The following is an 18,979-nucleotide window of genomic DNA, read 5'->3' on the forward strand; positions in this document are numbered from 1 at the left end:
TGACACGCCCGAAGGGGCGGGACGAACGACCCGCCCCAGCCCCGCGCTGCCTGCGTGGGTCGGGCGGGGCCGCCCGGGTCAGGGGCGGTGCTTGCACGAGCCACGGCCACCGCAGCCAAAAGGCGAGGAGCCAGGGAAGGAGGCGGGGCACCCACGCCAAATTCGTTTCTCAAACGCCACGCCCACGTGGCGACTACGAACGGGAAGAGGCCGGAACGCGAGGTGCGGGCGGGGAGCCCCTCAGGCCCCCCCATAGAGGCGTGGCCGGGGCGGGGCCAGCGGCTGCCAGGCCGGAGTGGGCTGGGCCAGCAGAGAGGAGGCACCAGGATGGGGGGCGGGGGCCCACAAATGAGGCGCTTTTTAATTAGTGGGATCGCCATTAATTAGGAGCTCCCCTGCAAGAAGAGGGGCCCTCCTGACCGAGGGCCCCTCCCACAGACACACACACGCGGAGGGGGGGGGCAGTGTGACAGCAGCTGGGGGCCTCCCCGGCCGGGAGACCCCCCGATTGTGGGGGGCGGGCGGGAGGGGAAAGGCCGTGATTGTCCATTTCGGGGAGGGCGTGTCCCCCAAATTCCACACCCCCTAAGGGATGGGGCCCCGCGCCTTCAGGTCGGGAGCCGAGCGCTGGCGGGCGGACACGGGGTGGGGGCGTGCCCACGGCGGGGGCCGGGGACCCCCCGTCCAGGGATCCTCGGCGGGGACGCCCCGAGGGAGGGGGCGGCGGGGGGGGGCTGTTTTCGGCTTGGGGGGACTCCCCTCCGCCCCCCCAGGCCAGGCGGTGCTGGGGGTTGCTCTTGAAGGGGAAGCGCAGCTTGGAGTCCTGGGGGGCCGGGTGGAAGCGGGGGGACCGGCGGGGGGCCTGGGGGGGCTGCGGGCCCCCCGCCATGAGCCGGGCCTGCTCCTGCCGCAGCCAGCGCAGCCGCCCCCGCCGGAACGCCGGGTCCTGCTCCATGAGCCGGCACAGCCGCGCCGCCGCCGCTGAGGGGGGGGACGGGGGGCGAGACCCTCCGTCCGTGCTGGGCCGGGGGGGGTCCTGGGAAGGTTCTTGGGCAGGCGGATCAGCCTCGTCACCATCGTCCTGTGGGGGGGAACGAAAGGGGGGCTTAGAGGAGTCTGGGGAAGCTGTGGGGCAGGAAGAGGGGGGGGGGTTGTGGGGTGGGAAGGGGTGGATTTGGGGTGTCAGGGAGCCGTGTGAGGCAGCCGGGATCTATGTTAGGGGGTTGTGGGGTGCTACGAGAGGTCGCGGGTTGGGCTGTGGGCAGGCAGACCCCATGCAGACCCCGCGGTCTGTGCTGTGGGTCAGGCTCTGGGGTGCACGGGGGCCACCGTGCCTCACCAGCGGCAGCGGGATGACGCGCTCCATCTGCCCCACGCGGTCGCGGAGGGCGCGGATCTGCTCGTCCTTGGCGCTGTTCTGCCGCTTCACCTCGCGCAGGATCCCCGCCAGCCTGTCCAGGTGCAGCCGCAGCCCCTCCACCTCGCTCACCTGCTCGCCGCTGCCACAGCCCTCCTCCTCCTCGCCGCCACCCACGGCGTCCCACACGTCCCTGGCCACGGCGCGCCATCCGTCGCGCTCGGTGGGCTCCCGCTTGCCGTGGCGGCGGCACAGCTCCTGCAGCTTCGCGAGGCTCAGCGCCTCCAGCTCCCGCCGCGCCGGTCGCGGCTCCCGCAGGGCCACCTCGAGGCTCAGCTCCCGCACAGCCTGAGCCTTCAGGTCGGCCATGGTCACCCACCGGGGACGGCGACGGGAGGACGGGGTCGGGGATCCCCGCCGGCGCTGCGGGATCTGGTAGACGCGCAGCGGCTCCCGGCGTTTGCCCGGTGCCGGCAGCGGGAGCCCGGCCCGGCGCAGCACCGAGCGCACGGTGGGCGCCGGCAGCGCCTGGCGCAGAGACGAGATCAGGCGGCCAGCCGGCCTCGTAGCACCGGGGCTCGTCGGTGGCGGGGGGCTGTGGGGGGACGTGGGGGACAATGTTGAGGGATGTGGGCGCTGCCCAGCGTGGAGCTCGGGCAGCCAGGGGAGCCCGAGGGACACCTAAGAGACCCCCAAGGGATAGCCAGAAGACCCCCAAGGGACACCCAGCACATTCATGGGACACTAAGAGGACCTAGAGCACAACTGTGACACCCAGGGGCCACCCAACTACATTCAGAGCACCTGGGGGTCACCTGTGACACTCAGGGACTGCCAATGGGACACCCGTGGGACACTCAGGGGACACTAAAGTGACCCAGGGAACCGCCAGGGGAGCTCAGAATTCCCAAATGATCCACATGCCCCCCTCACCTGTGGCTGCTCCATCACTTCCTTCTCCAGCTGGGGTTGGTTCTCCAGGTCCTGGAGCCTGGGGCGGGGGACACGCACGGGGTGAGCCCCCCTCAGCCATCCCCGGGGGCTGTCCCCAGGTGTACCCAGGGGGTGTCCCCACCTCTGGAGGCGCATGTCGATGCCCTGCTGCTCCAGCAGCTCCCGCTGTGCCAGGTTCCAGTCCGGAGGGGGCCCGGGGGACACCCCCCGTTCCCGCTCCCGCCGCGCCTGCTCCGGGTGCGTGAAGCGGAACACGTGGTTCTTCCCCAAAATGAGGCGGTGGCCTGGTTGGGGAGGGGTTGGAGGGGTCACAGGGGGATTAAGGGGAGATTTGGGCAGGGTCACAGGGAGTTTTGGGGGGACTTGGGTGGGAAATGGGGGTTTGGAAGTGTCATAACAGGTTTGAGGGAAAATTTGGGGCCGACACAGGATTTGTGGGAGGTTGAGGGGAATTTGGGGGGCACGCAGAGAATTTTGGGAGGGCACAAGGGAGAGACACAGGGATCTGAGGGGGGATTCCGGGGAGACACACAGAGATCTGGGAGGGCGTTGGGGGTCCCTACCCGACTTGAGCACCACCGGCTCCGTCACCTGCTTCCCGTTGACGTAGGTCTCAGCCCCCTCACACGGCTCCAGGGTCACCACAACTTCAGGAAGGGACAAGGGGAGGGCGAGTCACCTCCCTGCTCAACTGAGGCAGGGGAACCCCAAATCCCATCCCCAACCGCTCCAAATCCCCCCCCAGCACCACGTCCCTCCCTCTCCCACCGGCACGGGGGGAGCGGTACCTGGGGGGGCTGCGGTGACCTGCTCCAGTGGCAGCGTTTGGGGGGGGGTTGGGGGGGAGAAAGAGGAATTAAGGTGTGCCAGGAGGGGGCAGGGCAGGGCAGGGCAGGGGAGGGCGCCCCAAAATCTGGTGCCCCCCACCCTGAATCCCATACCTTCCCCCGAGGGGTCGGGGCGGCTGCGGAAAAGGCAATGCTGCTCCCGGATAAATGGCCCCGACAGCTTGATATCCACATCCACCTGGCCCACCCTGGAAGAGGGGGGCACGGGGCAGATTGGGGGAGCCCAAGAGACCTGAGGGGGGAGCCTGAAGGAGTTTTGGGGGTGCCACAGCCCCCCCCTTACCTGGTCACACCGTCCTTGATGTGGTAGAGAAGGCACTCAGACATCAGTGGGTCCTCGTTGAGGTTCACCAAGTGCGGGGTCTTTTGGGGGAGGGGGACACAAAAATAAAAACAGAGTCAGGGTGGGGGGGTCCCTCGTGGTGGGGGCCCCCCCCAGCCCCCTCTGACTTGCCTTTTTAGGGGAGAACACGCCAACAGTGCCGCCGTCCTCCCGCAGAGCCACCCCCATCTCGGCCAGCAGTGCTTCCCTGGGGGGGCACAGGGAATTTGGGGGGGGCCCGAGAGGGTGTGGGGGGGCCCAGAGGGCTTTGGAGGGGGTCTGGGGGAGTTTAGGAAGTGTTGGGGTGGGGTTTGGGGGGGCATATGGGGAGTGCATAAGGAGCATTTGGGTTGACCGTGGTGGGGCTGTGGGGGGTTCAGGTTATTTGGGGGGGTTGGGGAGTGTTTTGGGGGTTGTGGTGGGGGTTTGGGGCGCCCCTCACCGCTCCAGCCTCAGGGCTTCCGTCCGGCGCAGCTTCTCCTCCCACGTCTCGTTGAGCTCTGCGATGATTTTCTCCGTCTCCTGCGAGGAGCAACAATTTTGGGGGGTACCCCACAGTTTGGGGGAGGGGGGTCACAGACTCCCTGGGTCCCTGTGGGTCAGGGGAGGGGCTGGGGGGTGTTTTGGGGTCACCTGCAGTCGCTCCATGGCCTCAGTGGGGCCCAGAGGGGGCTCCAGCCCCGGACCCCCGTTGAGGGTGGGGGGTGTCGCGGCCGGGGGGGCAGAGAGGGTGGTGTCAGGGAGACCTGGGGGGAGATGGGGGCTCGGTGTGGGGCAGTGTTGCCTCCTGCACCCCCATATCAAACCCTAACTGTCCCTCTGGCACCCCAGCTGTGCCCCCCACACTGTCCCCTAAACCCCCCGTGCCACAAACCCCACCTTGGCTCTGCTCCCAAATCTCCTCTTCCCCCAAAACCCCTCTGTAAACAACACCCCAAATCCGTTCCTCCTACAAAACCCTCTAAATCTGACCCCCCAGACCCTACAAACCCCTTTAACTCCATCCTCACATCCCAAACCCCACCCAGCCCCTCACCCTGGGCGCTGAGCAGCTCCCGCAGCCGCGTCACCTCCTCCCGCAGCTTCTCGAAACTCCTAAATCCTCTCACAGCCCCCCAGATCCCCTCACGGCCCCACAAAATCCCCTCACAGCCCCCCAAATCCCGCCCAGCCCCTCACCCTGGGCGCTGAGCAGCTCCCGCAGCCGCGTCACCTCCTCCCGCAGCTCCCGGATCAGCCGCGCATTCGGGTCCTCGTTGATCACGGCGTGGCACCGGATCTGCTTCGTGCGGTCGGCATAGCTGGGGGTTAGGGGGAGAAAAGGGGCAGGATCAGGGCTGGGACCCCCCTCCCCACACCCCAAAACCCACCGAGGGCCCGCCAAAGCCCCCTTCCTCACCGCAGCGTGCTCAGCGTCTCCTCGTAGTTGCTGTCGGCCGGGCTCAGCGCCGCAATCATGGCCGTGCGCGAGTTCCCGCCTGCGGGGACGGGGTTAGGGGGGCCTGGGAACCCACAAAAATCTCCTCACTCTCCCCCACTCCTCCCCAAACCCACCCAGGTTCTCCTTCAGCAGCCACGTCAGCACCGAGTCCCGGTACGGGATGAAATCCGGCTTCTTCTTCTTGCTGGTCTGTTTGGGAGCAGGGAAGAGGGAACGGGCCGGTCGTGAGGGCTCCCCAAAAAAGGAGAGGACCCCTGAGGGTGGGAGGCCACAGGGATTGGGGCGACAGCCCCCCAGGGCCCCCAGACTCACCGCCTCGGCCAGGGCAGAGATGACCTTTCCCAGAGTGGTCAGAGACTTGTTGATGTTGGCGCCTTCCTGGGGAGGGGGAGGAGGGGAAGCAAGGCTCAGAAGGGCTTTGGGGGAAGTCACCCCCTCTTTTCGGGGGGTGCAGGGGGGTCACCGCTCACCTTGAGGCGGATGCCCTTGGCCCCCGAGGCATCGGCGCGTTCACTGCCTGCCAAGTCCACCAGGCTGATGCGGCTCACCTGGGGGGGGCAGGGGGATTTGGGGGGATCTAGGAGGGAATGTAGGGGGGAAATGGGGGAGTGAGGGGACTTGGGGGGCATTTCGGGGGGGCTTGTGGGGGTGATTTGAGGGAGTGGAGAGAATTGTGGGGGGTGTTTGGGACGGATGTGGGGGAAATTTGGCGATGTTTGGGAGGGGCTTGGAGGGATTTGGAGGAGGTTTTGGTGGGAATTTGAGGATATTTTCAGGAGCATGGGGGAATTCAGCAGGGATTAACTCGGGGGAACAATGGGTGAGGGGGCAATTTTGAGGGTGGTTTCCGGGGGCTCTAGGAGTGGATTTGGGTGATAATTTTGGAGGTGACTCAGGGGGATTTAGGGGTGACTTTGGGGGAATCTGTGGGTGATTTTGGGGCACCCTGGCCTTCTCTGCAGCGAGATCACTCAGCAGGTCACAGCTGTGCTGGCTGAAGATGACAGCAAATTTTGGGGGGACTCAGGAGATTTGAGAGGGTCATTTCAGGGGGATGTTGGGGTGACCCAAAATTGGAGTGGGAGAGATTTAGGACGTGACTCTGAGGCTCCCCTGACCTTCTCCGTGGTGAGGTCGCTGAGCGGGTCCCGGCGGCGCTGGCTGAACACGATGGTGAACACAGCATGCGAGCGGCTGCTCGTCTCGTTCATGTTTGTGGCTGCCACTGTCCTGCGGGGGAGTTTGGGGGGACCCTCGGTGCCTGGGGGCACTAGGGGCATTGGGAGTGCCCCTGTGCCCCTCTGTGCCCACACCTGGCCTTGTTGCCACTGTCCATGAGGTCGGCGATGTCGGTGAAGGAGGCGACGGCGAGACGCGACAGGTCCTGCACGTAGGGTCCGAGCAGGGGGTGCTCCCGCACCCGCAGCCCCCCCCGGCTCTTGGGGTTCAGCAGGTCCCGCACTCGCTCGCAGTAGATCTCCAGGTAGCTCACCTGGGGGCCCCAACACGGTCAGGAGGGCCCCCAAAACTCATGGAGGTTGAGGGGGTGAACCCACAAAACGGTGGGGAAGAAAGACCCAAACTGGGGGCAAGTGAAAGCCCAACTTCGGGGGCACACCCCCAAATTGATGGGGATGTTGGGGGTTGTTCCCCAAAATGGTGATGGGGAAACTCCCAAACTGCTGGGGAGCTCCCAAAATGTTGGGAGGGGTGGCAGATGAACCCCCAGACTGCTGGGGGGGGTGGGGTGAGTCTGCAAGAGCTGAACACCCAAATGGCCTGGTGGGGGATCTGCAAGCGGGGGGTCACGCTCTGAACCCCCAAACCCCCCTCACCTCCACGGAGAAGGAGAGTTCAGGAGATGCTTCCCAAACTCCCAAATTTCCCTCACCTCCACAGAAAAAGAAAGTTCAGGTGACCCTTCCCGAGCAACCCGGCTGAACAGATCCTCGCAGAGCTGCGGGCGAGCGCTGTTGAGCTGGGGGCTGCGGGGGGCTCCAGCCCTTCCCAAGCCCCCCGGGAGGCCCCCCGGGCCCCGGACCTGCGGGATGATCCCGCGCTGCCCCGGCTCCTGCCGCCCCATCATGGTGTAGGACTTGCCGGCGCCGGTCTGGCCATAGGCCAGGATGCAGACGTTGTAGCCCTCGAAGGCGTGTGCCAGCATCTCCTCCCCGATATCCTGGTACACCCGGCGCTGCGAGGCGAAGTTGGGGTCCTCCTCCTGCAAGGGAGTGAGTGAGGGACCCCCAGATCCCCCCGCAGGTCCCCCCCGCGCCCGCCCCGGCACTCACCGAGGTGTGGGACCAGTACGAGTAGTCGAAGGTGAAGTGTTTGGTGGCGTCTTTGGGGAGCTTGGGGTTGGTGATGCCTGGGGTGGGGAGGTGACAGTGGGGTTGGGGTGACCCCCCCTCCCCACGTCACCCCTCAACCCCCACAGCACCGTCACGCCCCCCAGAAAACCTCTCTGTTGCTATTTTTAGCCCCAGCGGCAGCTGGTCCTCCGGGCCCGAGGCCAGCACGGGACAAGGACGGTGGGGGGGGGGGGGGGGTCCCACACCGCAATCCCCCACCCTGGGGTGTTCCCTCTCGAGACCCCCCCCTCCAACGTGACCCCCACTCACAGGTGGTGTTTCCTTGCATCTGGATAACGCACTTGGCCTGGCGGCTGCTCTCCCGTGCGCTGAAGGGCCGGACTCTGACCGCCACCTTCACCGAGGCACCCGCCATGCCCGTGACAGCGTCACCCTGTCGCGACATGGCAACGTCACCTGCCGGGACCCCTCTGCGAGGTGTGTGGGACCCCCGCCCACGCCCACGCCCAACAACGCCCCAGCCGGGGTTGCAGGGAGGGAAGGCGGGGGGGGGGCCTGGATCTGTGTCCCTCCCTCAATCCCGGCCCAAGGAGAGCCCTAAAAATAACCCGGGGTGGTGCCGGGTGAGGTGGTGATGAAAGAGCCCCCCGCGACCCTCCCTAGCACCCCAAAAGCACAGGTGGCACTTTGGCAGGGTCAAAGGTCAGGGGTAGGGGCAAAGGGTGAGATTTGGGGTAAAGGAGAGAGGAAGATGGGGGTGAGAAGCCCCCTGGATCCCCCCCGGTCCCAGATGATTCCAGGGCAGCATAAACAGCACATGACACCCTCCCATCCCTCCCCCGACTGTCACTGACCCCCCTCCCAAAATGCGGGGGTCCCATCCCCGGGCCTCAGGCCCCCCACCATGGAAAACAAGGGCCGTGACCCCATGACCCTGAGAGACCCCAATGCCGGCATCAACTGCCTATACCACCCCTAAATCTGCGTCTACACTCCGAGACATCCCCAAACTGCACTATAGGTTTCTCTAAACCTGCTCCTACACCCATGTGACCCCATAAGCTCACTCTCTTCACCTCTCAAATCGCCGGTGGGACCCCTGTACCTGCTCCCTACCCGCCTGAGATTCCTCAACTTCCCCTATAGTCCCCCTAAACCTGCCCCTATGACCCTCTGTTCCCCCTAAACCCAATTCCTACACCCCTATAACCCCCTAAACTCCCCTACAGCATCCCTAAACCTGCCTCTCAGGGACCTGAGCCCCCCCAAACCCCCTGTGACACCCCCTAAACTAGCACCCCAAAAGAGACCCAAACTACCCTATAACCCCTCTAAATCTGCCCCTAGGCCCCAGGGAGCCCCTGAAACCCACTTTCCACACTCCTCGGACCCCCCAGGACCCCGTACAGCCCCCTTAAACCTGCCCCTACGCCCCTGTGACCCCCCTGATTTTGCTCCCCGAGCGCTGAGACCCCCCCAAACCTGCGCCCACGGCCCCGTCACTGCCCGCTCACCGGTCCCGCGGTGCCGCATCCCCTCGGCCCGGGGGCTCCCGGGCCGTCGCCGGCGCTGTCCCCGCCCGGCGGCTCCGCGGCGGCTCCGGGGCTGCGGCCGCGCCCGGGCCCGGCGGGGCTGGGCCGGCGCGGGGGCGGGGCCTGGAGCGTGACGTCAGGGGCGGGGACCAGCGCCCCGCCCCCTCTTAAAGGGCCAGCGTGGTGAAGATGAGAAGTCTTTTCCCGCCTTTTTCCTCTCAGGATTTTCCTGATTTTTTCCTCACATTTTTCTCTGCTTTTTCCTTCCGGGTGTTCCCCATTCTTTTCCTCACACTTTTCTTTTTGTTATATGATTTTTTCCCATTTCCTCGGCGTTTCCTTCCTTCTCGTTTCCTACAGGTTGTCCTACATTTTTTGTCACGATTTGCACTTCGTGTTCCCTGAGCTTCTCCATTTTCTTTCTCACTTTTCTCCCTTTTCCCCTTTTTTCTTTCACACGTTTTTCCCTTACCCTTTCTCCCTGTTCTGGCCCTTTTCTCATCACACTGTTCCCCGTTTTTCTCCTCAGCTTCTCCCTTTATTCCCCTCAAATTTTCACAGGTTTGTCCCCTCACTTTTTTCAATCGCTCACTCTACTTTTCTCTCACTCTTTCTCCCGTTTTCTCCTCACACTTTTCTTCTTTTTTGCATCATCTCCCCCTCCCTCACCCCTTCCCCCCATTTTCCTGCTTCCACTTTTTTCCTCGTGGCCCCCTTTCCCTAATTTTTTCTCATACTTTTTCCTCCATTTTCCCCCATTTTTCTTCCATTTCGCCTCACTCTCAGGACCCCCCCCCCACGACACAGAGAACCCTTGGCCTCTACTCCAGGCAGGGCCCAAAAATGGCTCCAAAAGGCCTCCGAATCCTCAAAACGGCCTCGAGAAAGTTTATTCCCAATAGTAGCCGCAGTCTTCGTGCAATCGAAAATACTATTATTTGGTGGTTATGTACCCTGAAAACGTAATCGGTAGCTCGACTTGTAGCGTTTATCGTGGCGGTATGACTGAATGCGTGTAAATTCATACGTACGGTCAATAAAGCGGCTGACAGCGAGGAACTTGCACAATTTAAGCGATAAAATTCACTGCCGGTGTCCGCCCGCCCACACGACCCCGAGCGCCCCCACCCCGGCCCCGCCCACCGCCGGCGGCGCGGCCCCGCCCCCTACGCGCCTACGTCACGCGCCGGCGGCGCTGTCGGCGCTGGCCCCAGCGGGCGGGAAGATGGCGGCGGGCGGCGGGGGCGGGGGCGGCGGCGGCGGCGGCCCTGAGGCGCCAGGTGGGGCCGAGGGGGCCGGGGCGGGGCCGAGGGCGGGGATGGGGGGGTGTCACTGGGGCGGTGTGTGGGGCTGCTGTGGGGCGCGGTGGGAGGGATGTAGGATAGACATGTGGGGTGCGATGGGGCAGAGGTGCGGGGTGCAATGAGGTGGGGGGGGATAGAGATGGGGAGTGCAGTGGGGCAGAGCTGGGGGTACAGTTCAGGGTTGTGGGGAGGGGTGTGTGGGGTTATGGAGCAGGGATGCAGGAGGATATAGGGTACTGATGTGGGGGGCAATGGGGCGGAGATGGGGGGGATGTACGGCCGAGGTACTGGTTGTAACAGAGCAGGGTGCTGAGGATGGTGACGGGGACCCTGGTCCCGTGTCCCCCGCGATGTCATCTCGTTGTTCCTCCACCCCATCACCCATTTTTGGGGGGCCCCTGCAGGTTCCAGCCCTTCCTGTGCCCCCCAAGGGGAGCCCTGAGGGCCCCGTGTGTGCCCCGAGATGAGCAGCAAGGACCCCCCCGAGGTCTCTGGTAAGGGGAGGGGGACACACAAGGGGGGACCGGGGGGGACACCCGGTGGGGACATTGAGCCCTCCCCCCGGCAGAGAGGAGCCACCTGAAGGTTTTCCTGCCCCGGAAGCTGGTGGAATGTTTGCCCAAATGTCCCGTCCTGCCCAAGGAGCAGCTGCGCTGGAACACCAACGAGGTGGGGGGGTCACAAGGGGGCGTTGGGGGCTCAGAGGAGGGGATGTGGGGACATGGAGGACACGCGGGAGGGCATGTGTGGACACAGGAATGGCGCGTGGAAGCAACACGGGATGTAGAGGAGGTACTTGGAGATGTGGGAGGCGATGTGGGGACGCAGGAAAGGCGCATTAAAGGGACACGGGAGGGGGGGTGGGATGGGGGGACACGGGGACAGGGGTAGGAATACGGCGGAACAGGCGACATCGAGGCAGCGGGACGGTGTGACAGCAGGGGTGGGACAATGCAGTGACACGGCGGGCGGGGGAACAGGGGACACAGGGGACGCAAATGGGCCACCTCTCCCCGCAGGAAATCGCCTCGTACCTCATCACCTTCGAGAAACATGACGAGTGGCTCTCGTGCTCCCCAAAAACCAGGTGGGAGGGCCCTTGGGATGCCCTGGGGGCCTGGGGGTGCCCTGGGGGCTCCCAGGGGGCCCCCCTGACCTCGTGTCCAGGCCGCAGAATGGCTCAGTGATCCTGTACAACCGGAAGAAGGTCAAGTACCGCAAGGACGGGTATTGCTGGAAAAAACGCAAGGATGGGAAGACGACACGCGAGGACCACATGAAGCTGAAGGTGCAGGGGGTGGAGGTAGGAGGCGGGGGGGCCCCAAAACAGAGCCCTCCCCTCCCCAAAAGAAGCACCTGGTGCCCCAAAAAAAGAACCCCATTCTGTAAAACTGCTCCTGGTTCAGGTATGGGGAGCTGGGAGGGGGTGGCTGGGAATGCACAGGGAGGGGCTTGAGGGTGTCAGGACATCCAAGAGGGGGCTCAGGGGGTGCTGAGTCCCCTCAAGGGACAGTTTTGGTGTGCCAGGGACCCCCTGTGGGTGGTTTAGGTGGTCCAGGATCCCCAGCTGCAAGTCTAGGGATGCTGGGAGCTCCCTAGTTGGTGGTTTGGGGATGTCAGGAGCCCCAGTGGGTGGTTTGGGAGTGATGGGGATCCCTAGGGGGGCAATTTGAGGGTGTCAGACTCTTCCAGCCAGGCAGCTGGAAGTCTGGGGTCCCCCATACTTGGATATGAGGCTCCCACAGGATGTGGGGACCCTCCCAAAGGCTGCTTTAGGGTTCTCTTTGAGGTGGCAGGATCCCCCAATCCGTGCTGTCCCCCCAGTGCCTCTATGGCTGCTACGTCCACTCCTCCATCGTCCCCACCTTCCACCGCCGCTGCTACTGGCTGCTGCAGGTAACGGGGTGCACCGGGACACCCCCGAGCCACCAGGGCCCTGGCCCCAACCCTGAACTCCTCTGTGTGCCCCCCAGAACCCCGACATCGTCCTGGTTCACTACCTGAACGTGCCGGCCATGGAGGAGTGCGGCCGCCCCTGCGCCCCCCAGCTCTGCAGCCCCCCACTGTGCGCCGGGGCCCCCCCGATCTGCGCTGCCACCGCCGACCCCCGCGAGTGGCTCAAGTGGTCCCAGGAGGAGCTGGTGGCCCAGCTGCGCCCCATGTGTGAGTGGGGGCTGCCCCAGAACCTTTTCCAGAGGGGTTTTACCCACGGTTTGTGGGGAGAAACGGGGGTGTGGGAACGGGGGAGGGGGTGTGGCATTTTGGGAGGGAAGGAGAGACAGCCCAAATCCCCTTTTTTGACAGATTTGTTCTCCCTTTTCTCACGGTCTAAAGGATGAAGGGGCTGGGGAGGGGAAGGATGCCCCCAAAACCTCTTTCCTTGTGGGGTTTTGCCTTCCCTTTCCTGTGGGATGAAGTAGGACTGGGGCAGTGTGAGGCCATTTTAGGGGGATTGGGGAGGACGCCCCAAACCTTGTTCTTGAGCAGTTTTGCCCTTGCTTTCCTGCAGGATGAAGTGGGAGGGAGGGTGTGTGTGGCTCTTTTTAGGGGGGCTGGATAGGGAGTGCACTGCACAATGCCCTTCCTGAGGGATTTTCCCCCCCTCTCCCGCAGTCCACGGGGTGAAGTGGGGCTGCGGGAATGGGGGGGCTCCCCCCGGGCTGTCCCTGGAGCAGCTGGTGCAGCACATCCTGGAACGGCACCAGGCCCGGCCGCCCCCCCGCACTCATGCCTGCCTCTGCGCCGGGGGGCTGGGTGAGACAGGACCCCCCGGGACCCCCAAAACCCCTGGCGAACCCACCGGGACTTCCTGGGGCTCCTCCAGCTCAATGGGACCCCCAAAACCCGGGGGACTCCACTGGGACTCCCATCTCCCTGGGACCTTCCCAGCCCTTCCTGGGGTGCTCTTGAACGCTCCCTGGGATCCCCGAAAGCCACTGCGATGCCCTGAACCCCTTTGGGAACCCCCAGAACCCCTCGGGGCCCTGAGAGCAGCCCCTGGGACCCCAAACTGTCCCTTGGACCCCTGTAGAACTGCCCCAAACTCCTTGGGACAACCCCACATTCCTCTGGATCACCCTGAACACCCTTGGAACACCCCGAATCTCTTTGGGACCTTCCCAAATTCCCCTCAGGACTCCCCTTGGGACCCTAAAATCTCCCCCGAAACCTTCCCTGTCCCCTGCTAACCCTCCCCTCCCTTGTACCCCGCAGGCACTCCTGGCCACAAGTGCGGCAGCACCAAACACCGCATCATTTCCCCCAAAGTGGAGCGGGGGGGCGGGGGGGGCGCACCAGGGGACGCCCCCAAACCCGCCCCCTCCTCCCCTGACACCACCCAGCCCTCCCCGGGCCTGGGGGGAGGCACGGCACCCCCCGAAGGGCCCCGAGCCCCCTCGTTGCCGCCCGCGAGGGGGCTGCCGCTGTTGGTGGTGGCCAGTTTGGGTGGGGGGGCGGCGCCGGGGGGGCCCGAGCAACCCCTGGGCCTGACGCCCAGCCAGCACCTGGTGACCCCCGAGGGAACCTGTCCCACTGCGCCGCCCCCCCCGGCTGCCTTTGACCCCGACTGCTTCCTCAACAGCCCCCGCCGCGGGCAGACCTATGGCTGCGAGGCCGAGGCCCCCCCCGGCGCTCCCCCCCCGCCCCCAGCCGCACCCCCAAAACTGGAGGACGAGGAGGAGGAGGAGAAGGAGGAGGAGGAGGAGGAGAAGGAGGGGGTAAAACAGGGCACGGTTCCCCACGACCCCCTCAGCGCCGCCCCCCTGCCCCAGCCCCCCTTCCCCCACCCCTTCCCTGAGCTGCTGACAGGGGATGCGGGGGTCCCTCCAAACCCGCGTGAGGCCCCCCACGCTCCCCACCTCCCCTCGTCCCCCCCGGCCCCCCCCAGCGACTCCCCTGTGGCCATCACCGATTTCTCCCCAGAGTGGTCCTACCCTGAGGTGAGCGCTTTGGGGAGGGGGGGGTGTCCTCTTCCCCCTCGCCCTCTCTCCTCCCATCCCCAGGGGTCCCCAGTGACCCCTCCCGTGTTCCCCCAGGGCGGGGTGAAGGTGCTGATCACGGGCCCATGGGGGGACCCCGGCGCCTACTCCTGTCTCTTCGACCGTACCTCGGTTCCAGCCGCGCTGGTCCAGCCGGGTGTCCTGCGCTGCTACTGCCCCCGTGAGTGTCCCCGCGGCGGGGTCCCCGCTCGTGTCCCCCCTTCCTGCAGCGCTGACCCCACCTCCGTGTCCCCCCCACAGCCCACGAGGCCGGCGTGGCCGCCCTGCGCGTGGCCTGTCCCCCCCGGCTGCTCTCGGCCGCGGCCCCGTTCGAGTATCGGGCACGGGGGGCAGCCCGGGGCCCCCCCCGGGGCACAGCTGGACTGGCTGGCACTGGACGGTGAGCGAGGACACCCCAGGACCCCCCCAGAACGGGACGGGACACCCTGAAACGGCTCATGCCCTCGGGGGGTGGCACCCAGACACCTGAGATCTTGTTGGGGTCCCGTTATGGGGATCCTAAACCTGTCCTTCTCCCCGTGGGGTGACACTATTCGGGGTCAGGGTGTTTGGGGTGTGCCTCCCTCACCCCTGGTTCCCTCCTCTGCCAGAGGCCCAGTTCCGTCTGTCCATCCTGGAGCGCCTGGAGCAGCTGGAGACGCGTCTGGGGGCCCTGCCCCCCCCCGCGCCCCTTCTGCCCCCACGGGGGGCCCCGTCTGAGACCCGCCCTGAGCAGGTGAGGCCTCCCCCAACACTTGAGTCACCACATGGCCCCTGAAGATCCCTGGTGCTCGCTCGTGTCTTGTGATGTCCCCGATATCCTCTAATGTACTCCGGTGTTGCGCGGCGTCCCCGGCATCTGCTGGAATAGACTGGCGTTCCCTGGGGTCCGCCACACACCTCTCCTTGTGCCCTGGTGTCCCCTGACATCCCCCCTGGGGACAGGGGCCGGGGTCATCCTTTGAGGCGCGGGTGGTGGCCATCTGCGAGGCCATGATGGCACGGCCGGGCTGGCCAGCGACGTCGCCGGGGACATCGGGGACCTCGATGCTGGCGCACGGGGTGACGTTCCGTGGGATGACGCTGCTGCACCTGGCGGCCGCCCAGGGCTACGCCAGCCTCGTGGAGGCTCTGCGGCGCTGGCGGTGAGCAGGGCACCTGGGGACAGGGGCTGGTTGGGGACCCGGACTGGCACGAGGTGGGGATAGTGATGGCGATCCCCCCGGGCCATGCTCCTAAGTAGAGGTGAGCCCCTCCAGGCTGTGTCCCCGACTGGATGTGACACCTGTCCGTGTCCCTTCCTGTTCCTGCAGGATGCTGGCAGCTGACAGCCTGGAGCTGGAGCAGGAGATCGACCCCCTCAACGTGGACCATTTCTCCTGCACCCCCCTGGTAAGGGGACACTGCAGACACTGGGGACGCGGTGGTGACAGTGGGGACACGGTGGCAGGGCTGGGAATGCAGTGGCAGCAAGGGGATGGGGCGTGGGGTGGTGGCTCAGGAAGGGACGGCGTCTCGGGATGGGGGACGCCTTGGGGACACCCTGTTGACACGTGTCACCGTGTCCCCAGATGTGGGCGTGTGCCCTGGGGCACCGGGAGGCGGCGGAGCGGCTGTGCCGCTGGGACCGGCGGGCGCTGGCCGTCCCCGACACCCTGGGGCGGCTGCCACTGGCCCTGGCACGTGCCCGCGGCCACCTGGCCCTGGTCACCCGCCTCGAGGAGCTGCAGGTGTCACCCACGTCCCCGCGCTGTCACCTGCCCGGGCTGCGCATCCCCTCCCCGCTCTCTGCCAGCCCCGACACAGGTATGGCACTGGCACCTTGTCCCCTTCCTGTCCTCTGTCACTGTGTCCTTTCCCGGGCTCCTGGTCATCACCACCGTGGTGTGGCCACTGTCACCGTGTCCCCTCACTGCTCCTGACCGCTGTCACTGTCACCATATTCCCTCCCTGTCCCCCTGCCCCCCTTCATGTGCCCCCAGGGCATCGCTGGTCCCCTCCAGCCTTTCCCCGCTGTGTCCCCCACCGTGTCCCCCACCGTGTCCCCTGTCCTCCCCCACATCTTTGTGGATCCAGGTGTCCCCAAGTTCCCCCTCCACGTTCTTTGTCCCCCCCTTTTGTGTTCCCTGTGCATCCCATGTCCCTCTTGTCCTCTGTCCTCCCCAGCTTCTTTGTGTCCCTGGCGTGTCCCCATGGTGTCCCCTGTCCTCTCCCCATGCCCTGCGTGTCCCCCCTTCCCCTCAAGGTGTGTCTCTCCAGGACTAAACCCCGCTGCCATGTCCCCCCTGTCACCAGGGCTGAGCACAGCCAGCAGCCTGTCGTCCCCGTCGGGGCTCTCGGAGGGTCCTGGCTCCGTCCCGCTGCCCCCCGGCCCCCCTGGTCCCTCCGAGGATGAGAGCTGGGGGGTGGCAGTGCCCCCCAGCCCCCCCGAGGATGCGCTGGCCCCACCCTCCGACACCCTGCAGGTAAAGGCGGGGGACAGCCAGGGCTCGGGACACCCCCAGCGCAGGAGAGTCCCAACGTCCCCCCTGCCCTAGGCCGAGGTGGTGACACTGGCACGACAGATCATCGAGGCAACCCCTGAACGCATCAAGCAGGAGGCACCGGGGGGGCCACCGGGGGCACTGGGAGCATTGGGATCAGCAGGGGGGACCCTCGGGACGCCGGGGCCAGCTGGGCCAGCAGGGCTTGGTGCCGCCATGGCCTGGCTGGCCACCTACCTGGAGAGTGTTGACCGTCCCCCTGCACCTCCCCACAGGTACTCCTGGGGTTGGGGGGTGTCCGGGGGCACCCTCAGATCCCTGGGGGGGGTCACCCACATCCGGCAGCACCCCAGGATACTCTTGGGGATTCCCCCGTGGCCTGGAACATCCCAGTATCTGTTGGGAGGGCCCTTTACGTCCTATGATACCCCAGCGTCCCCATGGCGGGGGTCTCCCACATTCTGCAAAACCCCAGTACCCCACCGGGGGGGGGGACAACTCCCTGGCTCCTGGAAGACCGCAGTGTCCTCTTGGGGACATTCCATGACACTCAGATTCCTCCCTGGGGGGGTGTCTCCCATCCTCTCCCCTCCCCCCTGACCCTCCTGTGTCCTGTGTGTTCCCCAGAGCAGAGGCAGCCTCCCGGGGGTCCCCGGGGGTGCCCGAGCGGCCGCCCCCCCCTTCGGCCGCGGGCTGGGCTGAGTTCCTGAACGCGTCAGGGGGGGCGCGGGGTGAGGGGGGGGCCGTGGCCCTGCTCACCCTCAGTGACCAGGAGCAGCACGAGCTCTATGAGGCCGCACGCCTTGTCCAGGGCGCTTTCCGCAAGTACCGGGTGTGTACCCCCTGCTCCCGGCACCCCAAAACCCCCCGGGGCCTCTCTGGGGCCTCCCCGGCACCGCTGAGCCCCGCAATCCCTGTCGCTGCCCCCAGGGCCGGAGGCTGAAGGAGCAGCAGGAGCTGGCGGCTGCCGTCATCCAGCGCTGCTACCGCAAGTACAAGCAGGTACTGAGGTGTGGGGGGAACCTGAAAACCCCGTGGACCCCTCCTGGGTACCCCCCGGGCACCCCAGACCCCCCCCCAACCCTCTCTCTCTGCCCCACAAGCTGACCTGGATCGCTCTGAAGGTAACAGGGTTTCCCTGGGGAGTGTTGGAGGGGGGCACCCACATTTTCGGAACTGTTTTGGGGTCTCTGGATGCCTGGGCTCTGGAACACATGGACGTGGGGGCCCTCGTTTGAGGATGCTGGGACATTGGGGTGACACTGGAGTGCCCCCCTCTGTATCCCCTCTGTCCCCCCAGTTCGCCCTGTTCCAGCGGATGACGCAGGAGTGCTGGGACACTGGGGTGACATTGGGGTGCCTGTTTGAGGGTGCTGTGACACTGGTATCCTCCTGTCCCCCCAGTTCGCCCTGTTCCAGCGGATGACGCAGGCCGCCATCCTGATCCAGAGCAAGTTCCGGAGCTACGCGGAGCAGAAGCGATTCCAGCGGCGCCGGCGCGCGGCCGTGCTCATCCAGCAGCGCTTCCGTAGCCTCCGCCAGCACCGGTGCACTGAGGGGCACTGAGGGGCACTGGGGACAAGGGGTACTGGGGACAGAGAGGTCCTCACCCTCCGCTCCATTTTCCCCCAGGAGCACCTTCCTCACCCTCAAGCAGGACCAGGCAGCCCGGAAGATCATGAGGTTCCTGCGGCGCTGCCGCCACCGGTACGGGGACATTGTGGAGGGACAGGGAGGGGACAGGGTCGGGGACTGGGTCGGACACAGTGAGGGGAAATGGGGACATTGCGGGGCAACACAGGGACATGGGTTGAGGTGTTGTGTGGCTGGGAGATGTCACCCAGAGGTGGGTGGAAGCAGGTGACACTGGGGGGGTTAGGGACAGGTGACACCATGGGGGCAGAGTCTCAACAGAGCCTGCCCCCCCCCTCCCCAATTCGTGTTTCCTCGCTCAGGATGGAGGAACTAAAGCAGAACAAGGAGGTGGACAGTTTACAGACGCGGGGCCTGGCCTCGTGACCCACCCACACTGGGGATCCAGGCACTGGAGGGGCTCCACCGCCCCCCCGGGGACCCAGACATTGGGGGGGCCTCACTACCCCCTCTTGCAGGGGAGCCCAGGCATGGGGGGTGCTCCCCTCCCTGTGTCCCCCAGGCGTTTTTGTGTGTCTGGGTCTCCCTGGAGGGCTCGTGGGGAGGGGAAGAAGGGGGAAGAGCCACCCCACGCCCCCTCCTCACTCGCCCCTGTACCCAGCCCCCCCCCCCGCATGCCCCACTCTCCCCCTGCCCCGTGTGGGCTCTTTGTACAAAGTTCCATTAAAAAACGAGGAAGAGGGAGTAAAAGACCCGATGCGTGTGTGTGTTTATGTGTGGAGAGGGACACTGGGACATTGGGAGGGAGGGGACATTGTTGAGGGCGGGGAGTGGCGGCCCCTCACGGGCAGACCCC

General features: G+C 65.8%; 3 protein-coding genes across 3 annotated transcripts; 2 read left to right on the forward strand and 1 right to left on the reverse strand.

The window, feature by feature from the left end:
- Positions 1 to 499: 499 nt before the first annotated feature.
- KIF1C (kinesin family member 1C) lies at positions 500 to 8,820 on the reverse strand. The gene is given in 24 exon segments (XM_032097748.1): positions 500 to 633; positions 635 to 1,081; positions 1,340 to 1,909; positions 1,911 to 1,952; positions 2,291 to 2,348; positions 2,433 to 2,595; positions 2,875 to 2,958; positions 3,253 to 3,347; positions 3,443 to 3,522; positions 3,614 to 3,689; positions 3,924 to 4,003; positions 4,115 to 4,227; positions 4,661 to 4,782; positions 4,881 to 4,959; positions 5,036 to 5,111; positions 5,235 to 5,300; positions 5,393 to 5,470; positions 6,041 to 6,152; positions 6,236 to 6,414; positions 6,814 to 6,879; positions 6,964 to 7,143; positions 7,214 to 7,290; positions 7,544 to 7,667; positions 8,717 to 8,820. Coding segments are annotated over 24 exon segments (3,066 nt in total). The 5' UTR covers positions 8,768 to 8,820; the 3' UTR covers positions 500 to 585.
- An 86-nt stretch (positions 8,821 to 8,906) lies between these two features.
- Positions 8,907 to 10,557, forward strand: LOC116438749 (RNA-binding protein Nova-2-like). Its single transcript, XM_032097753.1, has 2 exons — positions 8,907 to 10,046; positions 10,475 to 10,557. The coding sequence occupies exons 1-2, from the start codon at positions 9,776 to 9,778 to the stop codon at positions 10,510 to 10,512; spliced, it is 309 nt and encodes a 102-aa protein (XP_031953644.1). The 5' UTR covers positions 8,907 to 9,775; the 3' UTR covers positions 10,513 to 10,557.
- Positions 10,438 to 18,880, forward strand: CAMTA2 (calmodulin binding transcription activator 2). The gene is given in 22 exon segments (XM_032097747.1): positions 10,438 to 10,564; positions 10,639 to 10,739; positions 11,090 to 11,157; positions 11,238 to 11,373; positions 11,895 to 11,966; positions 12,044 to 12,233; positions 12,684 to 12,824; positions 13,284 to 14,008; positions 14,105 to 14,228; positions 14,309 to 14,409; positions 14,411 to 14,447; positions 14,659 to 14,783; positions 14,993 to 15,192; positions 15,361 to 15,439; positions 15,619 to 15,853; positions 16,343 to 16,512; positions 16,585 to 16,805; positions 17,158 to 17,362; positions 17,461 to 17,532; positions 17,935 to 18,077; positions 18,163 to 18,237; positions 18,486 to 18,880. Coding segments are annotated over 22 exon segments (3,315 nt in total). The 5' UTR covers positions 10,438 to 10,533; the 3' UTR covers positions 18,550 to 18,880.
- Positions 18,881 to 18,979: the final 99 nt, after the last annotated feature.

This window comes from Corvus moneduloides, unplaced genomic scaffold (genome assembly GCF_009650955.1).
Source record: "Corvus moneduloides isolate bCorMon1 unplaced genomic scaffold, bCorMon1.pri scaffold_110_arrow_ctg1, whole genome shotgun sequence".
Lineage (NCBI taxonomy): Eukaryota > Metazoa > Chordata > Aves > Passeriformes > Corvidae > Corvus > Corvus moneduloides.